General features: G+C 40.6%; 1 protein-coding gene across 1 annotated transcript; it reads right to left on the bottom strand.

Moving 5' to 3' along the window:
- Window positions 1–2217: 2217 nt before the first annotated feature.
- LOC147628425 (transcription termination factor MTERF8, chloroplastic-like) lies at window positions 2218–5073 on the bottom strand. Its single transcript, XM_086813556.1, has one exon. The coding sequence runs from the start codon at window positions 5042–5044 to the stop codon at window positions 3926–3928; it is 1119 nt and encodes a 372-aa protein (XP_086669682.1). The 5' UTR covers window positions 5045–5073; the 3' UTR covers window positions 2218–3925.
- Between the last annotated feature and the right edge of the window lie 18728 nt (window positions 5074–23801).

The raw sequence follows: 23801 nt of genomic DNA on the forward strand, positions 1-23801 counted from the left end.
AAATAGTTATTTTTTATGTTTAAAATAGTAATTTTTATTTATGATAAGTTATAAATATAGTAGTTATAAATATAGCAGAGATTTTCATGTTCCAATACTCTTCTTCTAGGCACACATCCCATCTCACCCTCCCCTTATATCTTCATATTGCAAACAATAGACTCTTTGTAAACTCTTTTATCATGGCTTTATCCAGCAAACCCTCTAATACTACTACATTTGTAAGCATCTTAAGCAAAGCTCTTCAATCTTCCATGCACCTCAAAGAAAAGAAACCTAGATCAGATGCCCATATGGAAGCATGGACAACAACGTATGAAATGCGAGAGCTCTACAAGAATCTCACAACAGAGAAAGTTATAGACCTTGCAAAGACAAGAACATGCTAGAGGTGAAAGTAGCAACAACCATTGGGATATGGAGAGATTTTGGCATCATTGAAGAGACAAAGGAGGCTCCTCTTTGAGCTAAAGTTGCCACCTTCATTACAAATTTAGGATAGATGAAGATGGCCAAGATGATAGCTAAGGCCCAAAATGCTTTCATATAGTGTTACATGTGTTCAACATAGCTGCTCACAAGTGTTTGTCATAATATGCTACAATATTGCTATTTTTATTTATAATATAACGAAAATTGCATCTCTATGGTATCTTTGTTAAGAAGTAGCAATGATAGTGTCCCATGAAAGTAAAGAACAATGTGTACACCCTTGCTTTCATGTATTGTTACGTCTGTTCAACATCTTGGCCAAAGTTTACCATGTAATGCTATGATAATTTGCTTTGGAATACAATGCACGTTTTAGATTATAATATGGTGTCTTTGTAAATGAGTTGTAATGATAGTGGCCCATGGAAGTAAATAACATTGTGTACACACATGCTTTCATGTATTGTTTGCATGTGTTCAAATACTCGTAAGTATTTGTCATGTAATGATGTGGTCTTGTAAAATTTACTTTGGAATTTAATGAAAGTTTCAGATCATAATATGGTGTCTTTGTAAATGCGTTGTAACATTGTGGCCCATGGTGTGTAGTGCTCAACATCTCGTAGGTGTGACAGTAGAGAGAGGAGTAGACAGATACAAGAAGTGTACAAAGAGAAACTGCTTGCTTGAACACCAAAACGCGCTCGCTCAAAAATGCTCGCCAGAAAGATACACCCTGTAGTGTTTGGTTGACTAGTGAGGATATATTTGGTCAACATGTGATGTCTGACACCAGATTTTTCACTCTTCATCCTCATGCATCTTACCTTTATATGAGCTTCCATCACATGTCTATCAAATCCACATTGCCACGTATCGAGGAACGAGCTCAATTGAAGCTGATGTTCTCCAACATATGAACGTGGAAACAAGACAAACAAAGAAGAGCTTCGTAGCTCCTTGAAGAACATAAATCATCCTTTAATCCTCCAACTCCTCATGGAATTGGAAACTTGAAATTGCCAAGACAACTATCTGCTAGAGCTGCAACATCATACCCATCCTTTCCAGAATCTAGTAAATCCTTGTACCTAGGGGATATCATACATCCCCTCTCAGAGACTCCTAAAACTATCAAGAACCACAATTGTGTCTCCTTTAAGCTATCAAACTCTTAGGGAATCTGGGTTTTGACCCAACTCCCAGCAAACATATTCTAGCTATTGCTGCCAAAACCATATGCTCAATAGTATCATAGGCAACTCGACCATAGGGACGTACCTCTCCTAATATGGTCACCTAGAGTCGTATCCACAAAGCATAACCTACAAGCTTGATTCCACCCTCATCATTTGCCCATTGGACTGAGAATGATAACAAAAACACAAGTCCATCAAATCTTCGGATGACGCATTGTAGGAGCATCGTGACAATCATAAGAGATCTCTTCACTAACCTCAACACACAAATTGTATCATCATGGAATAACAACCAGTTCTGAATAACAACCACTGGTTCAATAATACCAAAATCCTAACAAGTGGAATGATCACTGAGTCCTAGTCTAAATCATTGGAGCTCCTATCCCAAACCCAATGCCAATACCAAATGAAATGCCCATCGACCTGACATAAGCCTCTCAAGAAATCATAATACAAGTCAGCACTAAATAGGCTGAGCAAAGAAGAAGACAATAACGGATGCTACTAGAAAAGTTCTGCAACATGAAAAATTTGACACAAGCGTTCTGCAAAATGAAGTACATAAAATGGAGCCTGCTGTTAGCACAACGGCAAAATGTTGGGATGATCTTGGCAAAATGCTAATTACAAAGTAGAATGATCGAACAAATGCCTCTCCTGTTAAGGTGAAAATAAAGTATAAAGCTTCTACAAGGTTCACAGCTTATGCAAAGAGTCAATCATGCCCTTTGAATAAACCATCTGAGTAATTTTTGAATTTTGATATTGAAGCACTCACTAGAAAAGCCTCTGAGTGCAGGGTCGAGGAGCTCTTTGACTTGATACTTATTAGAAACATTGACTTGAAAAGTCCACCCACACTAGCTTACCATAGACCTGCTGCTCCATGACCACCACATGCAAATTCGACTCTTCAACAAGACTAGGGGAATGCATGAAGCCACTGCACTCACTAACCCATTCCCAGCAGAGGTAAAACTCATCGTTGTTTTACTGTACCTTACTAAAGAGCACACACAAATACCGAGAGGCCTCAAAAGACCGTGAAAAGATTCACACACATTAACAAATGATGCCTGGTGGACAGTTTTCACTAAAGCCAGGAACATTGAAAACCAAAAAAGCAGGTCATGAAGGTCAAGAACAATGTGATTGGCAGGCAGCAGCAAAATCTGACCAGCCATCCAATGAGTGGTAATTAAAGATTGGTGGCAACATAGCATGCCATCACTTCCTATCCACCCTACCCATTAGATCAAGGATCTCACCGCACATGTATCATAAACGTGCAGGGGGTCGAGTAGTTAGAACTCCACATCTTTATTAAGCATTGAATTTCATGGCATCTCCTGGTGGTAGATTGTCCAAGACACTTCCTTGCAGCCCAAGCACATAACCCAAGTTTTCATCTCTGAATAGCCGTGGCAACAAGTAAAAGTAAGTAAGGATGCCAAAATCAAAGCGCTTGCTAAGGAGATTGCACGGGAGATCAGTGCCACATGATAGGTTTCCTAAAACTTAGCTGAAAGGCCATGAGTTCATAGACTGGTTGTGATTTACATCCAAAGACAACAAGGGTCATGCTAGGGCCCTTCCCTTGAGTGCACCCAAAGACGCTAATTTTTTAACAAGGAATGGAAAATAGCTCGAAAAAAAAATGTAGCCATATAATTCTGACCAAAATTCTGCAAAACCAGTAAAATAATGAGCCAATGTACAAGAGGTTTCATTAAACTTGTCATTATAAGGCGCTTGACTTTACACAAAAGGAGTGCATCCTTGCTTTCGCAGCACGAGCCTTCTTAATGGCCTTGTGCCAAAAATCTCTGCTTCCACATGGTAACTCTTTATGTCAAAAGAAGTGCACAACATCTTACCATGTCAACAACACATGCACCTAGCATCTTACTTCAAACCAAATTCGTTAGTATCATGAACAATTCCACATTCCCATACCAATGCCTTGTACCTAACACTTTAGGTGAAAATGCATGTCACCATCAAAAGCAGGCTTACCCCACAGGCCCTTGAAGCCATTAGGCCAGGAACACATATGTCAAATTTTGCAACACTTCCTATGTGGTGTTTTATGACAAACCAGAAGCGTTAACATCATAAACAGACCACCTTGTCCCTACCATCGTCTTTGGGATAGTATTGCATGCAGAAATGCATGTCAAACCAAGCAGCTCAGTACAGGGAGCATGGAACCAACACGCTCCTCATTCCTCCTCTTCTCCTTCTTAAAATACACAGACCACATAGGATGAGAGGGAAAAAAACTAGGTGACTCATACCTTGAACCGTTTTTTGAACGCTTTGTCTGCAACTGTAACAATTGAAGATATAGGTATTTGCTTCTCCAGCAACCCTTTCTCTTTGAGCTGGTTCACAATGGTGAAGCGGGGGATGAGCCTTTTCTCAAGGCTGGAAGTGAGAAAGCTAGGGCAGCTGAGCAACTCCTGGATGTCACGATGCAGGGAGTGCACAAGATAACTAACCTTCTTCCGAAGAGATTCTTTGCGCAGGCACAGGATATTGGGCTGCTTGCGGACCATAGCCACAGCCAGCTCATGTGAAAATCCGATGGTCTGTATGTATTCGAATTTGGCCAACAGGCTGACATGGCCGGTTATGGACCAGAGACCCAATGCCCGAACCCCACTCTTGGCCTCCAGATCAAAGCCAAAACGCTGAAGAAGCTCGAGCTTTCTGGTGAGGCCTGGGTTTGCTGAACCAGAGAAAACCCTAGGATAGTTTCGGAGGATCTGACAGAGGCCTCCTTTGGAGACCCCTTTGCTGTAGAGAAGCTCGCAACGGGGCTTCACGTTTTTCTCGATGCTAAGCTGGACGAACTCCGGGAATCTGGTCATGGTCAGGCACATGCTAAAAGGGTCCAGGCCGACTTCCTTGAGAAAAGAGACATGCTTCTGCAGATTTTCTGGGGAGGCGGAAAGCGACAAGATGCTGGTTTTCATCAAGATGGCTTCCTTGAGGAGGGAGGCCCCCAGGCCTGCGTCCTCTAGGACCTCTAGCTTGCGGCGGACGTTGTCGAGGTCTGCTTTAAAGAGGGTGGGGTTGGAGCACAGGAAGGCGCCAGCAGTGGTGCCCGCGATGCCGCGGGACTTGAGCAGAGTGAGCAGCCAGGCGAGCTTGTCACTCCGCGGGTCCGTTGCAAGAACCGCCTTGATCTGCTGCTCGGTGAAGCCTTCCTGCTGCAGGAGCTCCTTCTTTGAGTCGACCTCGGCTTCCGCCAGTTCATCACTTGACGATGAGGAGGAGGGGGAAGAGGAGGAGGTACAGAAGGCACGCCTGCTGCTTCCGCTGCCGCCGTCGTGCAGGAAGAGAATTGTTCTAGTGTACCACGAGGAGGCGCGTCGCACCAACAGGAAAAAGGTCGAGGCAACCATTTCGTGCAAAGACGCTTGTTTCGGGTGTCATGTTTAACCCAGAAGTATATACTAAGGTTTTGTATAGTTGCGCAAATTTCTTTTTAGTCAACCTGCAATTTCCTAAATCGGTTTTTTTATTTTTTCCCAATTTCCTAAATCGGTAAGCCCCTATGATTTTTAGTTTTATGATACCCAAGGGATGATATAATTTAGATTCAAAAAGATTTAGATATTGATGGGTATCATAAACCTCAACCAACCCATGGCCACTGGTAAGCAAGCAACAACCTCGTGGTGTGGATGGCATGTCATCAGGTGCATGAACAGGTTGAGTTTTTTGACACTGTCATTCAGGATGGTCAATTGTGGTTGCAGCACCCGACACCAACTCCTAAGATTGAGCACTATGGGATGTAGTTGGAAAAATAAAATGGTAGTGGGATTAGTTAGTACCACATCTCCTTTAAGGATACCCATTACTAAGGTGGAATCTACATCTCTTTCTGTGTTTTGATGTATTAGTGTTAGATCTCTTAAACAAAGGTCTTTGTCTCACAATTACAGGGGTATTTAGCATCCTGTCTTTTTATTACTACGGAATAGCAAACCATTGACATTATTCACTTCTCTCTTCACAAATTCTATGGCGTCTCTAAACATCATTGGCCACCATAATCCTGCTTGAAGAACCTTGTGAGTTGTGCCTTCTCCAGCAAAATGTCATTTGGTAATTCCCAAGTGTGCTTCTTCTAATATTGTAACAAATTCATCTTTTTGCACACATCGTCTGAGGATATCGTCTTTGCCCAGCTTATGTAGTTCTCCCAAAATTAGTTGATATGGTGTGGCCAAATTAATAACCCAACGCATCTTATTCTTGTTCAAAGGCCAATCCTGTGGAAAACCATAAGGTATGTACTCGGATATTTCCTCACTCCACTCAGGCACCATGTCAATCTTGAACAGACATGCATGTGGAAGATCATCATCCACACCGGTTTGCAGGCTCTCCATTTGGAATCCTTGACATATGGTCTGCCAAGACATGTGTTGTGATCCTTTTCTTACCGTGATCGTAAAGTCAAATTCCAAAAGTAAGACTAACCATCATGTGATCCTCCCTGTGGTGCATAGCTTGTTCACGAGATACAATAGGGCTTGATGATCTACAAGAATACAAACTTATTAGCCAATGAATAATGTAAGTTTCTTAACAGCATATACCATGGCCAACTCTTCACATTCAGTTGTGGTATAGTTGATTTTTGCATCATTTAACTATCGACTGACAAAGCAAACTGGGCCCCTAGGTTGCGCCGATATGCATTTTATAGTAAAATTTGATGCATCGATGTGCATATGGAATACAAGGTCCTAGTTGGGTGGTCTCAAAATTGGTGCACTTGCCAATGCTTTTTTCAATTGATCATATGCTTGTTGGCATTCTTCAGTCCTTTCAAAGACTATGAGTAGTCTATACAATGGCCTAGCGATTTCAACATAGAATATGATGAATCTTCGATAGTACCCAACATGCCCCATAAATCGTTGTACACCATTGTAGTTTGTTGGTGGTGGTAATTCCAAAATCAACTTTACTTTGCTCTCATCGATAGAAATACCATTCTTAGACACAATGTGCCCTAATATAACACCGTGTTGCTTGACCCAAAATTGGCATTTTAAAGGATTTAAGGAGATGCGATATAATTGACATCTCTTAAAAACCTTTTTTTAAGCAAACCAGATGTTCAATCCATCGTGAGTGTGCACACAGATTATCAATGAATACCTCAAGCTACTTTTGTAAGTAGTCCTTGAAATCTGTGCACATTAATCGTTGGAAAGTTGCAGGGGCGTTAGTGAGGCCAAAAGGCATAACCTTATAAGAATAGGTCCCTCACATTGTGCTAAATGCTATCTTGTGTTGGTCGTCTGGTGCAATGGACACTTGATTGTAGCCTAAAAATCTATCTAAGAAGCTATAGGCTTCTTCACCTGCTACCTGTTCTAATACGTTCTCCGTATATGGTAATTGGTAGTGATCTTATTGTTGACCTTCTTGAGATCAACACACACTCTAAGCTTCTCATTCTTCTTTAGCACAATCATGATTGGTGATAGCCAATCTATGTGCTCAATATCGTAGATGAAATCTGCACCTATGACTTTATTGATTCCCTCCTTTAAAATAGCTGTGTATTTAGGATTCATCTGGTAAGGTTTTTTCCTGCATGGTCTCAATCCCTCCATGATCGGGACAGTGTGCTGTACCACCTCAGCCTGGTACACCATTTGTGTTGGGTTGTAGGTGTTGATAAGTCCTGTTTTGGACCATGTCCCCCGCGCTCATTGATGGACCCTTGCCTGCAGTTGAGCTTCATCATCTGTGCCAGGTTGGAGACAAAAGAAATCCTTGGCCATATCAAAGATTCCACTGGACTTCGCAGGACAAAAGGGATTCCCTTCCTCTCTAAATTCGGAGAACCTTAGTCCTTCTTCCATGGATTCTTCACTATATTGGTTTCCACACAGTGGTCAGATTTCTCCAAGCTACAACACTCAATTGAGTGCTCGTCGAGTGGCTTGAACCAACACTTTTCTGATAGGAAGATCCTGGGTAATTGGATGCATTGTCGTTAGGGTAGGGTCATCTCCAATAAGTTTTCCTAACCTCAAGTGCATGAGAATACAGTTTAACAGGCCAACTCACCACTCCAACTATTATGCTCGATTTTCTGTTGGACTGACGTTTCACGCACTGAAATGGTAGTTCTACCTCACATCATGAAATGCAAATGTGTTTCACATCATGAAATGCTTACTCTATTTTTTCATGGCAATGTGTTTCACATCGTGAACAACTTGTGTTTCATGCCTTGAAATTTCAAGCTAGAATTGCAGCAACTTGAGTCGGAGAGATTACTATAGTGCACTTATGTCTCTCTCTTTCCCTTGATCTCCTTCAATCCATAAAATCAACCTATTTCATGCCGTGAAATAGCAAACTGCGTTTCATGGCATGAAATGCACTCTGCACTTTCATGAGAAGGTTTTTCCGTTTCCTTGTGTCAGTCATGTCAAGATAATATGCACCAATTTTAGTAAGGGAATTCTGAGATCTCTCGCGCAAAGACGGGTAGGATTTCATGTCGTAAAATGCTTTCTTGCACTTTCATGTGTTTAACAGTCGAGCCAACATAATGCTTTTTTGAGTGATTTAAAGTGTGATTTCCCTGCCCAATGAATCCAGAATGGTTGTAACACCATATTAGTGAATTTGGGAATTTCCCAATTCCCATTTTTGAATACTTAAAAAAGGGGACATGGATAACATGTTTGTAAGTTTCTCAAAACCCTATCATATGACCTATCGTTGGAAAGCGCTTGAAAAATGGAATCTAAAGAGCTATAAAGCACTCATTTTGGATTAGTGGTGTTCAAGTTATGGTTAATCCAAACTTTTGACCACGTGTCCCAAACTTGTGGGAAATTCCCATATTCCCCAATATGGTGTTTTGTGCCTAGTGAAAAGAATGTAATGCAACCAATGGCTCCTTATTTTTGTGATTTTTTAAAAAAAAGATAAAGGAGTATGACCAAAACTGCTTACTCATGATGACAAAATTGGTGATACAAAAACAACAAAATCAAAAGAAAATCCAAGTGCATTCCTTCAAGCATTACCAAGTACTCACACACACTTCAACACATAAATTCTTACAATTAATCCAATTCCTTCGCTTCCACACAATTTTTTCACAGTGCACTTCCAGAATGCAAAGGCAACCATGAATCTTGCATAGTGGGAGATAGAGTTCTAAGAAGATGGAAGAAACAATGGTGGTTTCCACAGAAACGAAAACGGTGCCAAAAATGTTATGTGCTACTGCACCTCCCAAGAGAACTCAACACATTCATCAATGGAATAAGCAATAGACAACAATCGTCGTAGTACTTACTAATGCTCCGAGCTCACATCCCTTGAGGCTCTCCGAGCTCACATCCCTTGAGGCTCTCCAAGCTCGCTTATAGAAGCTCCAATCCTCCAATCTCCACCTCCACTCTGTGCCTGAGGAGTTGCTCACACCACAATGCAAGGAAATTGTCCCCTCACTCCCACACACAAGCATAGAAGAGGCACATGCACTACAATACATACTCTCTTTCTTTCTCTGTCTCTCTCTCTCACACACACACAAGACAAGCCAAGAGTTCTATCTCTCTCTCTCTCTCTCTCTCTCTCTCTCTCTCTCTCTCTCTCTCTCTCTCTTCTTTGGATTTTCTTGACCCGGTTCTCTCTCTATATATATATAGAGGGAGCTTGGTCAAGGAATATATATATATATATATATATATATATATATATATATATATGTATATATGTATATTCCTTGAGCCTACCTGGTCAAAGAATATATATATATTCCTTGAGCCTGCCTGGTCAAAGAATATATATATATATTCCTTGACCAGGCTCCCTCTATATATATATATATATATATATATATATATATATATATATATATATATATATGTATGTATGTATGTATGTATGTATGTATGTATGTATGTATGTATGTATATATTTCCTTGACTCAGCTCCCTCTCTATCTTTGGATTTTCTTGACCTAGCTCTCTCTCTCTCTCTCAATTTCTACTATCTACCATCAAACTACGTGCATGCCCTCTATAGCTATATCCAACCTTGTCTCTCTCTCCGAGAGGAGTGAAGAGATGACAGTCTCTCTCTCTCTCTCTCTCTCTCTCTCTCTCTCTCTCTCTCTCTCTCTCTCTCTCTCTCTCTCTCTCTCATGCACTCCCGCGCGATGAACAGGGGTGGCGACCATGTCTAGAGTGGGCGACCATGTCTAGCATGGTTGGTCATGACCCCCAAGAGTGGGTGAGGACCTATGCCTGAATTGAAGCAAAGAATACAACATGCATATAGGGTGTGGGTGAAGGAGGCATACACAGTGGAAGAGGGGTAGTGATGGAGGGGCTAGACGAAGGAAGCATACACAATCAGCATGAGGGAAGGTGGTAGATGAAGAAAGTGTATATTGGGATGAGGTGATAAAGATGAAGGAGGCATACAATGGGTGAGGGAGTGGTTGCATGGCACTTAAGTAATGGGTACTCTCAATATTTGAGACTCTCAAATATTGAGAGTACCTATTACTTAAGTGGTCTTATTATGTGACCACTTAAGTAATAGGTTCTCTCAATATTTAAGAGTACCTCATGCTTGATCGATTCTCGCCTGTGAAAAGTCTATTAAAATGTACCATGGAGATGCATAGATTTTAGGTATTTATGAGGTATGGCATGGCTAGCTTAATCAATGAAATCACATGTTGAAAAAATAGGTAGTTTTTAAAAAATTGCATTGCATTTGAAAATCACACGTGTCTTTTGTAAATAGGTCAATGATTCATTCTCGACGGAGTATGCATTAACAAAAGAGCAAAGAGGGGCTATGAAGAGAAATATGAAGAAGGCTCAGGAGACCACCATGGTAGTACACAACCTCGGTGCTCAAAGTGAGAGAGACAATAGTAATCATGGTGATAATGCAAAGAAGAGGTGGATGATGCCATTGATAGTGGGAGTTAGGATACCAAGGTAAGTACACTAGCGATTGTAAGCAAAGATGATCCTTCATTCAAGGGAAATACACTAGGGTTGTAAGTAAAGATGATCCTTCATTCAAGGGATGAAGGATGTTGTATTTCCTTTGGGTCTTTTTTAGACTGTAGGCATGGATGTTTTTCCATTCAAGGGTGAAGGATGACGTACTTCCCTTTGGGTCTTCTTGACCATGTAAGTGAATGTGTTTGAATCTACAGAGGATCGTGTCAAATTGGCCTTTTTATTTTAATGTGAAGATTACAGTCAGGTATTTGTTATTAAGGAAAGATCTTCGCCGATTTGGTCCCTAAGGTTGATATGTTCGATGAAGAAGAGGAATGTGTTGAGGATGTTGTGTGATTTATGGATTGGGGCATAACCAAGAATGCATTTCTTTGATGAAGAAGAGGAATGTGTTAAGGATGTTGTGTGACTTGTGGATGGGGGCATAACCAAGAATGCATGTAATGCATGGACAAGACATAATCATTGGAAAGCCTCGTAGGGCTAGGGTAGGTGGTGTTGGTGTTGGTGTTGGTGTTGGTGTTGGAGGGTAAAACCTCACAGATCCATGTGGTTATGGAAGGAGATTCCTTTAGTGTGTTAAAAATTGGGAAGATTGCAAGTGTGTTCTTTTAGTGGTCTCCATGTATAGATAAAAAAGACTTGGATCTATTGGGACTAGGCTACTTCAAACCCTTTTGACATCCATTAAAATGGTGGCATGTTATACAAGTGCTCCTCAATCAAATATGTATTTCAAGATCAAGATATTGAGGAAACATTGAAAGGAGAAGTGAACCATGACACATCATCAACAACCATTCAATATGAGAAAGGGCATATTCAAATGAGAAAGGGCACATTCAAGAAAATGAAGAATAATAGTCTCTTCAAGCCAAAAAGCATAGCAATTATTTGTTAAAGAATATTTTTATTTAAAATGAAATAACATTCATAATGAATTGATAGGATCTTCAAGCCAAAAAGCATAGCTGTTAAATGATGTTTTTACTTAAAATAGCATGTATCTTAAATTGAGGATCTTCAAGCCAAAAAAGCATAGTAGTTCTTTCTTAAATATTTGTTTTACTTAAAATAACATGTATGTTGAATTCATATAGAGAGAATCTTGGCTAATGGAAATCACTTAAAACTTACAAGTTGGGAATGATAAGGGTGTGGATATTAATGGATTAGGTTGAACCTTTTAGCATAATCTAAGTAGAGGAAAAGTAATTAGCACTAATGATAAGATGACAATGCTTAAGAGTTGATCCACACACACACACAAAAACTTTCCATTAGATATCATCATCATTATCCCATGGCTTAATCTTAATCCTCATCTAACATGCCCTAATCATCTCCCTTGATTCTAGGTCCACCACCCCTTGATTCAAGTCTTTTGTGCACATCACATGCCCACTTGAAGTAGGTGCCTTCACTTATTTTCCAACACTCCCCCTTAAGTGATAAATCTCTTCATCACTTAGGGGTGAGTATGCATCACTCTGAGGTGCATACTCCCTTCATCACTTAAGGGTGAGTATGAATCATTCTAAGGTGCATACTCCCTTTCATTTCTAGGTACTCTTTATCACTTATTTTCTAACACTTCCCCTTAAGTGATAAATCCCTTCATCATTTAAGGGGAAGTATGTATCACTCTAAGGCGCATGCTCTCATTCTTCAATGGCCCAAACTATTCACTTGGCATGCTTTTTATTTTTGATAGGATGGCAATGGCATCTTCTTCTTCTATAGGGTAGCCTATACTTGCTAGTTCTTGCATGTGATGCTCTTTTATTGACATATGTGAGAAAAGAATCATCACTTTTATGTCCAAACTAAATTAAAATTTAAGATTGATTTAAGAGCCTTTCCCTTTGTCATAAATATTTTATAAAATTCATCCCCTATCCCTTTAGAGTACGATGTAATGTGGTGTATAAATGCATCACTCAAACCCCCAATGGAATGATGGATAAATCTTTTTCATCTTCCATCTATTCATCTCAAGTCCAGGCTCATAATGTTGGAGTACTATATGATGTAAAATAGAGGAATAGCAACACCCCAATTAGAGATTTGAACCCTCCATGGTTGAGATTAATACTTGAATTAAGCATTAATTACTTTATGTTTGTTGATTTTTTTTTTGTAATGAAAACGGAGAGAAAATTAATTATTTCAGTGGGTTAGAAAGCAAATCAAGATTAACGCCTGAATTAAGCATTGCTTACTTTATGTTTGTAGGTAACTTTCTGCAATAGAAACAGAGTGCAATAGACACATTTGATGGCTTATTACCTATGCTAGTATCTACTAATTCTCATAAGATTTTACCTCCTATTGCAAGGGGGGAATGCTCAAGAAATTGATGCATCAACTTCAGATCGGCTAGAAGATACAGTAAATGTTGAAAGATGAGTAATCAATGAATCTAGGGCTATGCCTAGATGGGTTAGAAGCACCTTGTAGGATAGCATAATAGAACTAGATCCTTGGTGCTTGAACCGGTGCAAATATTACTGAGTTTTCATTTCTTAGTTCTCTATATGATGTAGATAATCTCGAGTCTTTTAAAGAGGCTTAAGAAGATCCAAAATGGGTGAAAGCCATGTAAGATGAAATTCATTCATTTCAAAAAACTTGTACTTTGGGATTTAGTGGATCTACCACTTGGCAAGAAAGCTATAAGTACTAAGTGGGTTTTCAAAGTTAAAAGAAAGGTAGATGGACTAGTTGATAGATTCAAGGCCAAAATTGTTGAAAAAGGTCTTTCCTAATAGAAAGGGATTGATTATGATGAAACTTTTTCTTCCGCTTCTTTCCATATGACCACTATTTGATTTGTTATTGCTTTGGCAGCCCATCATGAAGTGCACCAACACATCAAAATAACGTTCTTGAATGGTGACTTGTAGTAAGCTGTATTTTCCCAAATTAGTCAAGAACAGATGGTTTATAAGTTTAATAAAGCTTTATATGGTTTGAAACAAGCTCCCAAAGTTTTGTACCTTAAGACTTATGCTTGTTTGACTCGATATAGGGCACATTGAAGTGCATTACCCACTATGTCAGTAGAGAGAGAATACATGCAAGAGAGATCAATATGATCTATTATAGTAAACATGATAGTTTCATGGAATATCTTTTCACTAAAAGTTTGAGGCCTTCCACAAGGCTTTGGGCCTCTTCCCTTTCAAATACTGATCTCTAGTCTCTGTAAACCTCACATTTGTACTGCACGGGGGTTTGGCAGATATATGGTAGTCCTTCATTGTGAGAAGATTGATGGGGAGGATTTTTGTGTCCCTTTAGACACCGCTACTCCTATTCTCACTGATAGTCAAAGCATAATTACAGTTGCTAAGAATCCCTATTTTTCATGCTAGGACTAAGCACATTGAAGTGCATTACTACTATGCCAGAGAGAGACTCCATGCAAGAGAGATCAATCTGTCAGTGATCTATTGTCGTACACATGATAATGTGGCATATCTTTTCACTAAAGCCTTATCACATAAAAATTTGAGGCCTTTCACACCTTACATTTGTACTATATGGAGGTTTGTTAAATATCTAGAGGTCTTGCTCTTATGCCATGGGCACTTTTGTTCCATTGGATTTTTCCCCATGGCCATCCAGGTGTGAATAAGAACCTATAGAGTTAACTAGTATATAAGCAACCTTACTCACATTTTAGGGTTGCTTGCTTATTTCTACTTTCTATTTGTACTTGTAGAGAGCTTTGTTCTCTCTCCTTTGAGCTTGCCATTCTCTGTCACACTCTACACCCTTGTGTTCTTGTCATTGAGCACTCTACACCCTTGTGTTCTTGTCATTGAGCACTCTGTGTGTGTGTGTGTGTGTGTGTGTGTGTGTGTGTGTGTGTGTGTGAGTCCAGCTCTCCATTCTAGAAGATCCAATAGTTATGACATATTTGGACATGAAAGGACAATCAATCTGGAGGTCCTTGTGCACCATACATGGTCTTCTATAAAGAAATTTGAAAGGCTAAATTGGGAAAGAAAAATCTTGACCCTTCTTTGCAAGCAATGGAATCATATAACTCTATCAAAACAATCATATTGAATGGTAATTTGACCTTCCTAGACCTAGACACTATAATTGATACATTCAAGCTTCCTAGACAATGAGCAAAGTAGATGCCATATTTATGTATAAATTAGAAAAATTGGCTGTGCAATTTTGAATGACCATTTAGACAAGGTTAAACTAGCCTTCATTGCAAAGAGAGTGACATCCAAGATAAAGAATATTAAATGTAAGTTATTGCAAGTGGAAAAATGTGTGGAAGAAGCCAAGACATACAATTCCAAATGGAGTCTCATTTACAAATTAAAATAATTGACAAGAAAATGAAGTAACACATACCAAGCTATCCATTCACTTGGCTCAACTTCTCAATTAAAAGAATTGATAGTGCAAGAAACACATACAAAGCTATCCACTCACTTGGATCACTTGGTTGAAGCCCATAATGTGTTACAACTATGGGATCTGGAAAACCCTATCAAAAACATAATAGTACTAATGTCTTTGTTAGGCACACCCATAAGTCTCCCCAATTTTAAAGAATATAGGAGAAGTAAACCAAAAGAAAAAGTTTTCCTAGTCTATTCACTTTTGTAGAAAGTCCACTTGTTAATAACTACAACTAAAAGAAAACTAACCTCAACAAACAAAGAATTGAAACTCCTTGAGGAACAACTAAGAAGAACTTGATAGCTATATAGAAGAGATTGTGTGATGAGATATAGGAACAAGATTTAGGAGGGAGGCTAAAAGAACAAATGCAGAGTCCAAAAGGATAACACAAATCATACCAACAAGTTGTAAAAAGGCACCCAAATCCTTAAATGTAATCATGTCTTAGAACCAAACTAAAAGGATGCCACCTCTTCTTTTTTGGAATATTGGGTGTACGTGTTGGGGTGAGTGGTAGGTGGTTCACTCATATAAATACGAGGGGAGGCAAGTTCTTCTCCTAGATTTGCTGATTTAGGGGCATGTAGACCTCCAAATGTTGTTGTATGGCTCTTTTGGCAAAGGTTCATTTGGATGGTTGATTTGTAAAAAGAGGAAATCTAAAATAAGACTAAAAGTTATGGTTGAGGAAGAAGGATATGTAAAAACTTTAGGGGCCACATGGGTGGCATGCTAAGTGTGGCACCTTTTTGTTATGCACTTGGAGGGATCATTTACAAGAGGGAGTTTGCACAAATTTGATTTTAAGCTCTCTTATTATTGTTTATTAACTTTATTACTATATTCAAATTATTATTAGAATGGATCTATTATAGCTTTGATCTACTGTGAGATGAAGCACAATCAAAGTACGACCTTTGGGCCCTCAAGTGTCAAGTGGTAATCAATCAAGTTATCACACCAACACCCCAACACTAACCACAAACACCACTTAATCATCCCACCCTTAATAACCACTCTAACGCATGACCATAAACACACATCAAATGATTATTAAGTCATTGATACCCCAAATACATCAATTATTCCATTTTCCTTAGAGTTGTTTTCCTTGATTTTGTTAAAAAATAAGTGATGAAGGGTAGAGGGGGAGTATGCACCATAGTGATGACTCCACTCTAATCACTCCCAACTTGCAAGTTTCAAGTTGGTATCAAAGCTCACCACCATTCCTTAGCACTCTAGGATTCCCAAATAGTATCGAGCCTCAAGTTGGTATCAAAGCTACGACCGTTTCTTAGCACTCTAGAATGCCCAACTAGTAAATGTCGTTAAGTCTTAATTGATTTGTTACTCTAGTTTTTTTCTCTTCTACCTATTCACTCAATTATCTTAAATCAAGTGGTTGGAGAGATTATATCGAAGATTTGAGAAACCCACAAGCCCACATGAGCAAGGCCAGGCATCCAGACACAAGAGGAATTTCCAAACTTCTACCTTGACTAGAAATGGCCTTAGAAACTCGTATAAATCATGTTTTTTCATGCAATTGTAGCCATAATAATGTTTAGATATAGTTTCTCCATGCTTACATTAAGTCTCCTTATAGCTTAATTTACTTTCTAACCCACTCTTTGGATTCAGCTTCGTACGCAACTCCTCTGGCACATGCACATAGGTAATACATTCAAGTGAGACAAATCAGGTTTCTTACCATTGAATTTATCCTCAGGCATTACATTATGTTTAGCTATAGTAGGGGTCATGTTCATGATATAAACTACTATAGAAGCACCTTCAGCCCAATAGCTATGTGGCATATTCTTCACTATCACATCAATGCTCGTGCTATCTCTGCAATGTGTTGTTTTTCCACTCAGCAACTCCTTTTGTTGTGGAGTGTATTTACATGTAAACTATCTCTGAAAACCATTCTTCCAAAAAATCAGAGAAATCATTAGAGAAGTACTCTCCCCCTCCATCTGACCTTAGGCACTTCACATGCTTTCCTATATGCTTTTCATCCCCGAAATTCTAAAAATGAGTGTCTAAAAATGAGTGAAAACCTCACTCTTCTCCTTCATGAAATACACCCACACTTTTCTCCTGTGATCATCAATAATTGTTACATAACACCTACAGTCACCCATAGACGTAATTTTTACGGGACCCCATACATATAAATGCACAACATCTAGTACATTCCTGCTCACATTTCTATCATGTGGAAATACATGCTTTGTCTCTGCTTTCTAAATTGGCATACTTTACATACTATCAACCTTAAACTTAGGTAGCCTTGTTATAATTTCTTTAGTCTGTATAAACTTCATTTTTTGCATATTTACATGCCCAATTCTCCTATGTCAAATGTTTGTATCTACAACAACTCTTGATTCCTGTGCAAACATTACAGCTTTCACTTCAGACATATTTGCATCTAGTGTAAACATTCTACCTAATCTATTATCCTTTGCAACCAATCTGCACTTGTCTTTAAAGTCTTCGATAGAGCAACCATCACGGTTAAAGCGCACTTGCAAACCCTGCTCAATCATTTGGCCAACAGAGCAGAAACAAAATTCTTTGTAATACTTGGAGCCTGAAGTACATCTGCAAGATACTTCACCTTACCATTCTGCATAGACAATGGCACATTTTCAACATGGAAAATTGGATGAGTAGTATCATCCCCTATTTCAACAAAACTTGGCTTTTTCAGGATTTTTCATATTCTTGAACCACTCACCAATGACGGGTCATGGCGAGTGGTTCATATCATTGAATCACTCACCACCATGACTGGTGATATCGTTCGAAGCACCTCAATCCGCATACTATACATCATCATTGCATGCGGACACATTATTTTTTGACACAGCATAAGTACATGTCGCATAACAAACAACCTTTCATTGTCCTCATTACTTCGGCTAGAGGATGCATAATTATTTTGCTACACTTTTCCATGCACATTGGATGTGGACCTAGGGGAGATCAACAATTTCTTGCAGGATGCAACTCACAGCTAATTGGAGGGCTTCCGAGAACAAGAGAGGAGTATCACAAGGAGTCTAGGCTCTCTACAGCGGCTTCAGAGAGGTCCCCCAATACCAGTGGATTGAGAGTTAGCTTGCTGCCGCCCTCACGGAGGTTAGATCCATCGAGGAGAGGAGGGTGGAGTAAAGGTATCATGCCAGGGCCTCACTCTAGACTCAGGCCAAAGAGAGAGTTACAAGGGACTTCTTTGAGATAGTCGTCTCCCACAGAGGCGGAGAGATGGCATTCGCAGGTTCTGTGGCCATGATGGAGCTATTGTTTCCCCCCCCAAGTGCGAGCCATCGCCATAGACTTTTTTCGATCTCTTCTCACAGATGCCCCATTATCACAAGTGGTGGACGTGCGTGTGAGAGGGTCCGATGGCACATGAGGGAAGTGGTTCCCCCTTCTCTTTGGTCATTCTTAGTGACACCATTCATTGCTCATGAGCTAGGCAGAGGTATTGACGACACTTCCCAGGGAAAAATGCTCGATGAAACGGATGGGCTTCCAGTCTCTCTTTTTCTTCGTCATTGGGACCTCATGGAAGGTGGCCTTTGAGCTACCTTCAATGAGATTATGATCACAGGGGCCATGCCAGAGAGGCTCTCAGAGGGCCTGATTCACTTGGTAAGGAGGGTGGTGACAGATTAGAGATCCAGCGATGGAGACCCATCACTCTTCTAGGGACAGCCTATAAGATCTTGGCCTTTTCTCAAAGACTTGATCCACGACACTCATACTGGCTTTGCTGAAGATCAGAGCATTCTAGACAACATCTTTATCTTCTGGGAGGCGACGACTTTAGCCAGGATGCAACAACAAGACCTCATTGGGCTACTCCTGGACTTTGAGAAAGCTTATGATAGGGTGGATTGGAACATTCTAGAGGGCACAACGAGCTGGATGGGATTCCCATGGAGTGGATTTGTGGAGTCTCAAGACTTTACTCAGTCTCTCACAGTTAGGTTCTCATCCAGGGAGCCCGTGTGGCGACAGATTCCCCCTTCCCGCTCGGCTCGAGAGGGATGTCCTCTGGCATCTTACCTCTTCCTATTCGCCGCCCAGTCCATAAGTAGTTTTCTCTCTGCTCAAGGAGACTGGGCTTCAAGGATTGTGTCTTTCCCTTTCCACGCAAAAAGAGTTGCTTGACTTAGAGTTTGCAGACGCCACAACAGCTTTCCTTGCAGGAGATGTGGGAAATCTTCAGAGATTCGCGAAGGCGCGATCGAGATTTTCTACCGCGCATCAAGAGCCCAGATCAACTAGCACAAGTCGTCTGGTTTTTGAAGGGCTCAGCATCATCTGCCCCAACTTGGCGGCCAGTTGAGACTTTCCAGTGGATCCCGAGGGGGGCACCCCAATTCGTTATCTTAGTTGCCAGGTTGGCATTGATCTCTCTCCCGAGCAGCAGCTCACCCCACTTTTTCTGAGTATTCAGAACAAGATTTTATATTGGAGTTCAGAAAGGCATATTGGTGGTGGTGAACCATGTACTTCTTGCCACTACGTGGTACATCACTTCATGCTCGGCCTTTCTCGAGCATGTATTGTGGCCGGCTACAACGATTGATCCACAATTTCTTATGGGCTAGCACTGACGGCAGCAAGCCAGCCAAGGCCAAGGTGACATGGAGAGTGATCATTCAGCCACGTCGCAGAGGGAGGCTTGGTCTCATTGACCCTGCTATTTTGAGCCGTGCCCTGCGGGGCAAGCATTGTTAGACAACTCTTCCCAGTGGTGAGCCCTGAAAGGATTTCCTATTGGGTCGGTTTTCAACCCGCACTCCGAGACTTAGAGACCCTTGGCTATAGAGTAGCACATGGATCTTCACATAGATGCGAGCCCGCGGTTTTAGTCCAGCTTTTGAGGATAGATTCGCAACCACTTTTCTTCGAGCTTGGGATCATCTCAGGCCGGCTCTCCAACAGCTAGCTCTAGTTGCCTTAAGCGGAGTGGTTTTGGCTGCCTTTGGTCTTGAACCCCCTAATCCGTTTACCTAGTGGCCACATGTTGGGGGCCCAACCGCATCTACCTTGGAAGGCCTTAAGCATGGCACCAGCGAGGTCTCTTGGAGATTGAATTGCACATAGGCAATTACTCCCGGAGGTGCAGGAGAGAGGCCTGAGAGGGATCCGGGGTAGAGATAGGCTCAGCATCGACATTGACTTAGCTATCCCTCAAAAGTGGCTAACTCATATCCTAGCCCTGGCCCCCCTCTGTGGCTAGGCATGTTTACCAAACACGATATTCTCTTGGTGGCGGTCCATGGAGCAGATGAGAGCACTGGCTTGCTCACTTTTTCTATTGGATTCCATGGGGCAGACTAGAGAGATATGAGCTTCCCTTAGATGATTTCAGTGGTTGCACCTTGCAGAGGGCGAGGGTGGTTGGTTTTCAGGCACGGGAGTGGCACATAGACCCAGCACCGACCAAGGTGGTGAGGGAGAGATTTTGGCGGCTATGGGTATGGGAGTGCTAACCTCATGCACCTATAGGGAGACCTAGGAGTATGGACTTGCCGCAATCCCGCGGATCGAGAGGAGACTCTGGATGCCCCCCATCTTTGCATATACAGTGCGACTAGGCCGTAGGATCCAAATGCCAGAGATACATGGCATATAGACAGCAGCAACACATTAGCAGTCCTCATCACAGGGCCTATCATAGCGCTTTCTTTCAAATTTTTGTTGGAGGAGGCTTTGGGACAGCTTTCGACCTAGAAAGATCACCCTCTTTCTTTGGTTAATGGCACATAAGAGTTTGGCAGTCGGTACTTGGCTAGTAGTTAGTCGGTCGGTAGCTTGCGCGGGGTGCAACCACCCTCAGGAGTCTCAGAGACATTGTCTTTGGGATTGCCCGAAGGCTCAGCAACGGATTCTTCGCATCTTCACTATGGACAAGGCATTGCCCCATATCATTACATGGAGCATTGTCACTTGGGCCATAGAGCTAATTGAAGTGAAATTTAATAAGGCTTTTTTCATAGCCTTAATATTGCTCTTGATGAGGAGCAAGGGATAGAGCCCAAGAACTACCTCAAAACATATAAAAATCGTTGAGATTTAGCAAAAAGATCCCAACTCATAATGTGTGTTGTGGCTCAATTGGTGGATCATTTAACATGAGGCTTGGGCTATGGATAGCTCATAGCATTGCTAAACATCCCTTGAAAGAAATTAGACCAATTGTGAGCAGAGAGGGAGAATGGACAAGAAGAAGAAAATCACCACATTAGGAAGTGAATGGGGTCTTCTTGGGCCCTTTAATTTGCCCAAGCCTAATCAAGGTGATTAAAGAATAACCAAATGGGGAGTTGCCATGTGGACTGAAATGTTGGGTTTGTAAGAGAGGTGTAAGAGTGATCAAAGGGTACACTTTTTCCCAAAAAAAGGAGGGAGACAATTTTACAATTTTCGGACCTCCATAACTTCTACATATTAGCTTCGATTTGAGCGGAGATTATAGATCCGTGATCTAAAAAATCAAGAGCTTTCCATAGATATGTTACATGATATAGTTTTGTCTGCTAGATTTTAAATTCTATTTTTCCTCCAAAATTCAAATTCGAATAAAGTAGCTGTTTTGAAGCTTCTAATTAGAAAACGTTTCTTCTTAAGAGAAAAGGTTGGACTCCTTAAAACTGCCAAATAAAAGGACCCAAGAAGCCTTCCATTGAGGTCCTAATGTGTTCACTTGCTACGCTTAATTGGGATCGATTCGGGGTTGAATGCTTTGAGGTGTGGCTTAGCAATAGCATGAAAAATGTGCTCCTAAAAGAGTTTGGCCAATGGTTGAGTGAATAGAGAGCAATCAGCTCGGCAAATTTAGGCCACGAGGTGAGAAGAAGATAAGATGGAATTAGTAAAGCTAATGACGTATTAGTGCTAATACAAGCTGAGATTAATACAATGGAGGATAAGCGAAGCTCATGGAATGAAGAAAAGCTATGAGAACATGTTAAAATCCATGGTAACTTCACTAATGCAAGCGGATTAAACTAATCACATACTAATGATAAGTGATTACACTAAGCTAAGATAAATGGTATCTAATTACACCCATGTTGATGCGTATATGAAACAGACTCTAGTTTCAAGATAAATTAAATTGGACTCATAAAGAGACTTAAAATACGTGCAAGTGCCTGTACTTTTCATTGCTTAAAAATAAACCCTTTTTTATGACTGGAGTACATCTTTGCTTGTTCCATACATGTAGGATAATCTAGTTTGCCATATGGCTCCATGCTCACGTACTCACTACCTGCCTCTACATGTGCTCTATGGCACCACACTTTTGAACAGAAAGAACTATCTCCTACACGTTCAACTATACAAGTGCAATACATCCTCATAAATAGAGATACAATCCACATGGGAAAGGTCAAGTGTCGGAGGTGGTGGTTGATGGGGCAATAGGTTCCGTATCTGTAACTCTGTACAAGCTATTTCAAGACCAAAGTCCAAGACTTCAACTTGTCTTTCAACAAAGCGAAGAGAGTAGGTGGCTTAGGTTTGTGAATCTATTGAAGTTTTTCATGGTGCTAAGACTTCTTTCCTTTTTGATTGTTGATGTAATGTGATTCATACAATTAATTAACAAAATTATATTATGTTATGGATTGTATATAAGAATAAACATGATACACATCACTTAAACCAATTTTAAATATAGTACATATCCCACGAGCACAATCCAACAACCCTGTAAAGGCCATTACCAATGAACTCTGCTTTTTCATGAAAGAAGATCATGCCATAAAATCTTGGCAATGAAAAGATGAGCCTCAACATGGTAAATGCCCAATAATGTCATTACTATATGAATGATCGGCTCCTCATTCAAAAATATAACTAGGGGCATAAGAAAAAGGCTACACCATTTAGCTCAAGATTTCTAAATGGTGAGATGAATGAATCTACTGCAACAACCTAGCATGCTCCTTTAGAAACTGAATCTACCCTAGTGGCATCTAAAATTCAGCAACCTCTTGATTTTTTCCAAAAAAAATCCGAGGCATTAGCAACTGTTACAAGAGATGCTTACAGCAAATCCAAACCCGCCAGATCTGGGCAGGCCACTGACATTGTACAAAACACCATCTTTAAGATACCTTTTACGCCCTGCTCTATTTGCCTCCACCTTGATGTCAATCAACTAAGTCATTAACAATTCAATTGTGGCATACCATCAGTTGCCCCGTAGACCTCTCTCTCAGAATAATGCTCGTTGTTTCTCCTTTCTACCAGACCAGCCCTAGTATTAAACACACGGGCAGCCACTTGCCTAGAGGGATTTTTCTGTGAGTTCAGATCAAAGTAGCGATTAAAATCAGTGGATGTATAGCATTCCTAAGTCTTCTGCTAATCAACCAGATGAAGAAGGTTGCATTTGAAATTGTCAAGCATTATAGTTGAAAGCTTGTCTGAGTACGACTGTTTTAGTTGAAATTTACAATGCATCTTTGCAAAAAAAAGGCTGGTCAAGATGACATATTTGGTCACAACCAGCTCAGATTACAAGTAGGGCATGAAGGAAAGATACAGTGAACGAAGGTACTAGGGGTTTGTGTACAAGATAGAAAAATGGATTTTGACAATATCGCTAAAGAAGAGAGTGGTGTCCCCTTTCCTCCCGTCACCC

The sequence above is a fragment of the Cibotium barometz genome, chromosome 19 (genome assembly GCF_041138505.1).
Source record: "Cibotium barometz isolate CiBa-2024 chromosome 19, ASM4113850v1, whole genome shotgun sequence".
Taxonomy (NCBI): domain Eukaryota; kingdom Viridiplantae; phylum Streptophyta; class Polypodiopsida; order Cyatheales; family Cibotiaceae; genus Cibotium; species Cibotium barometz.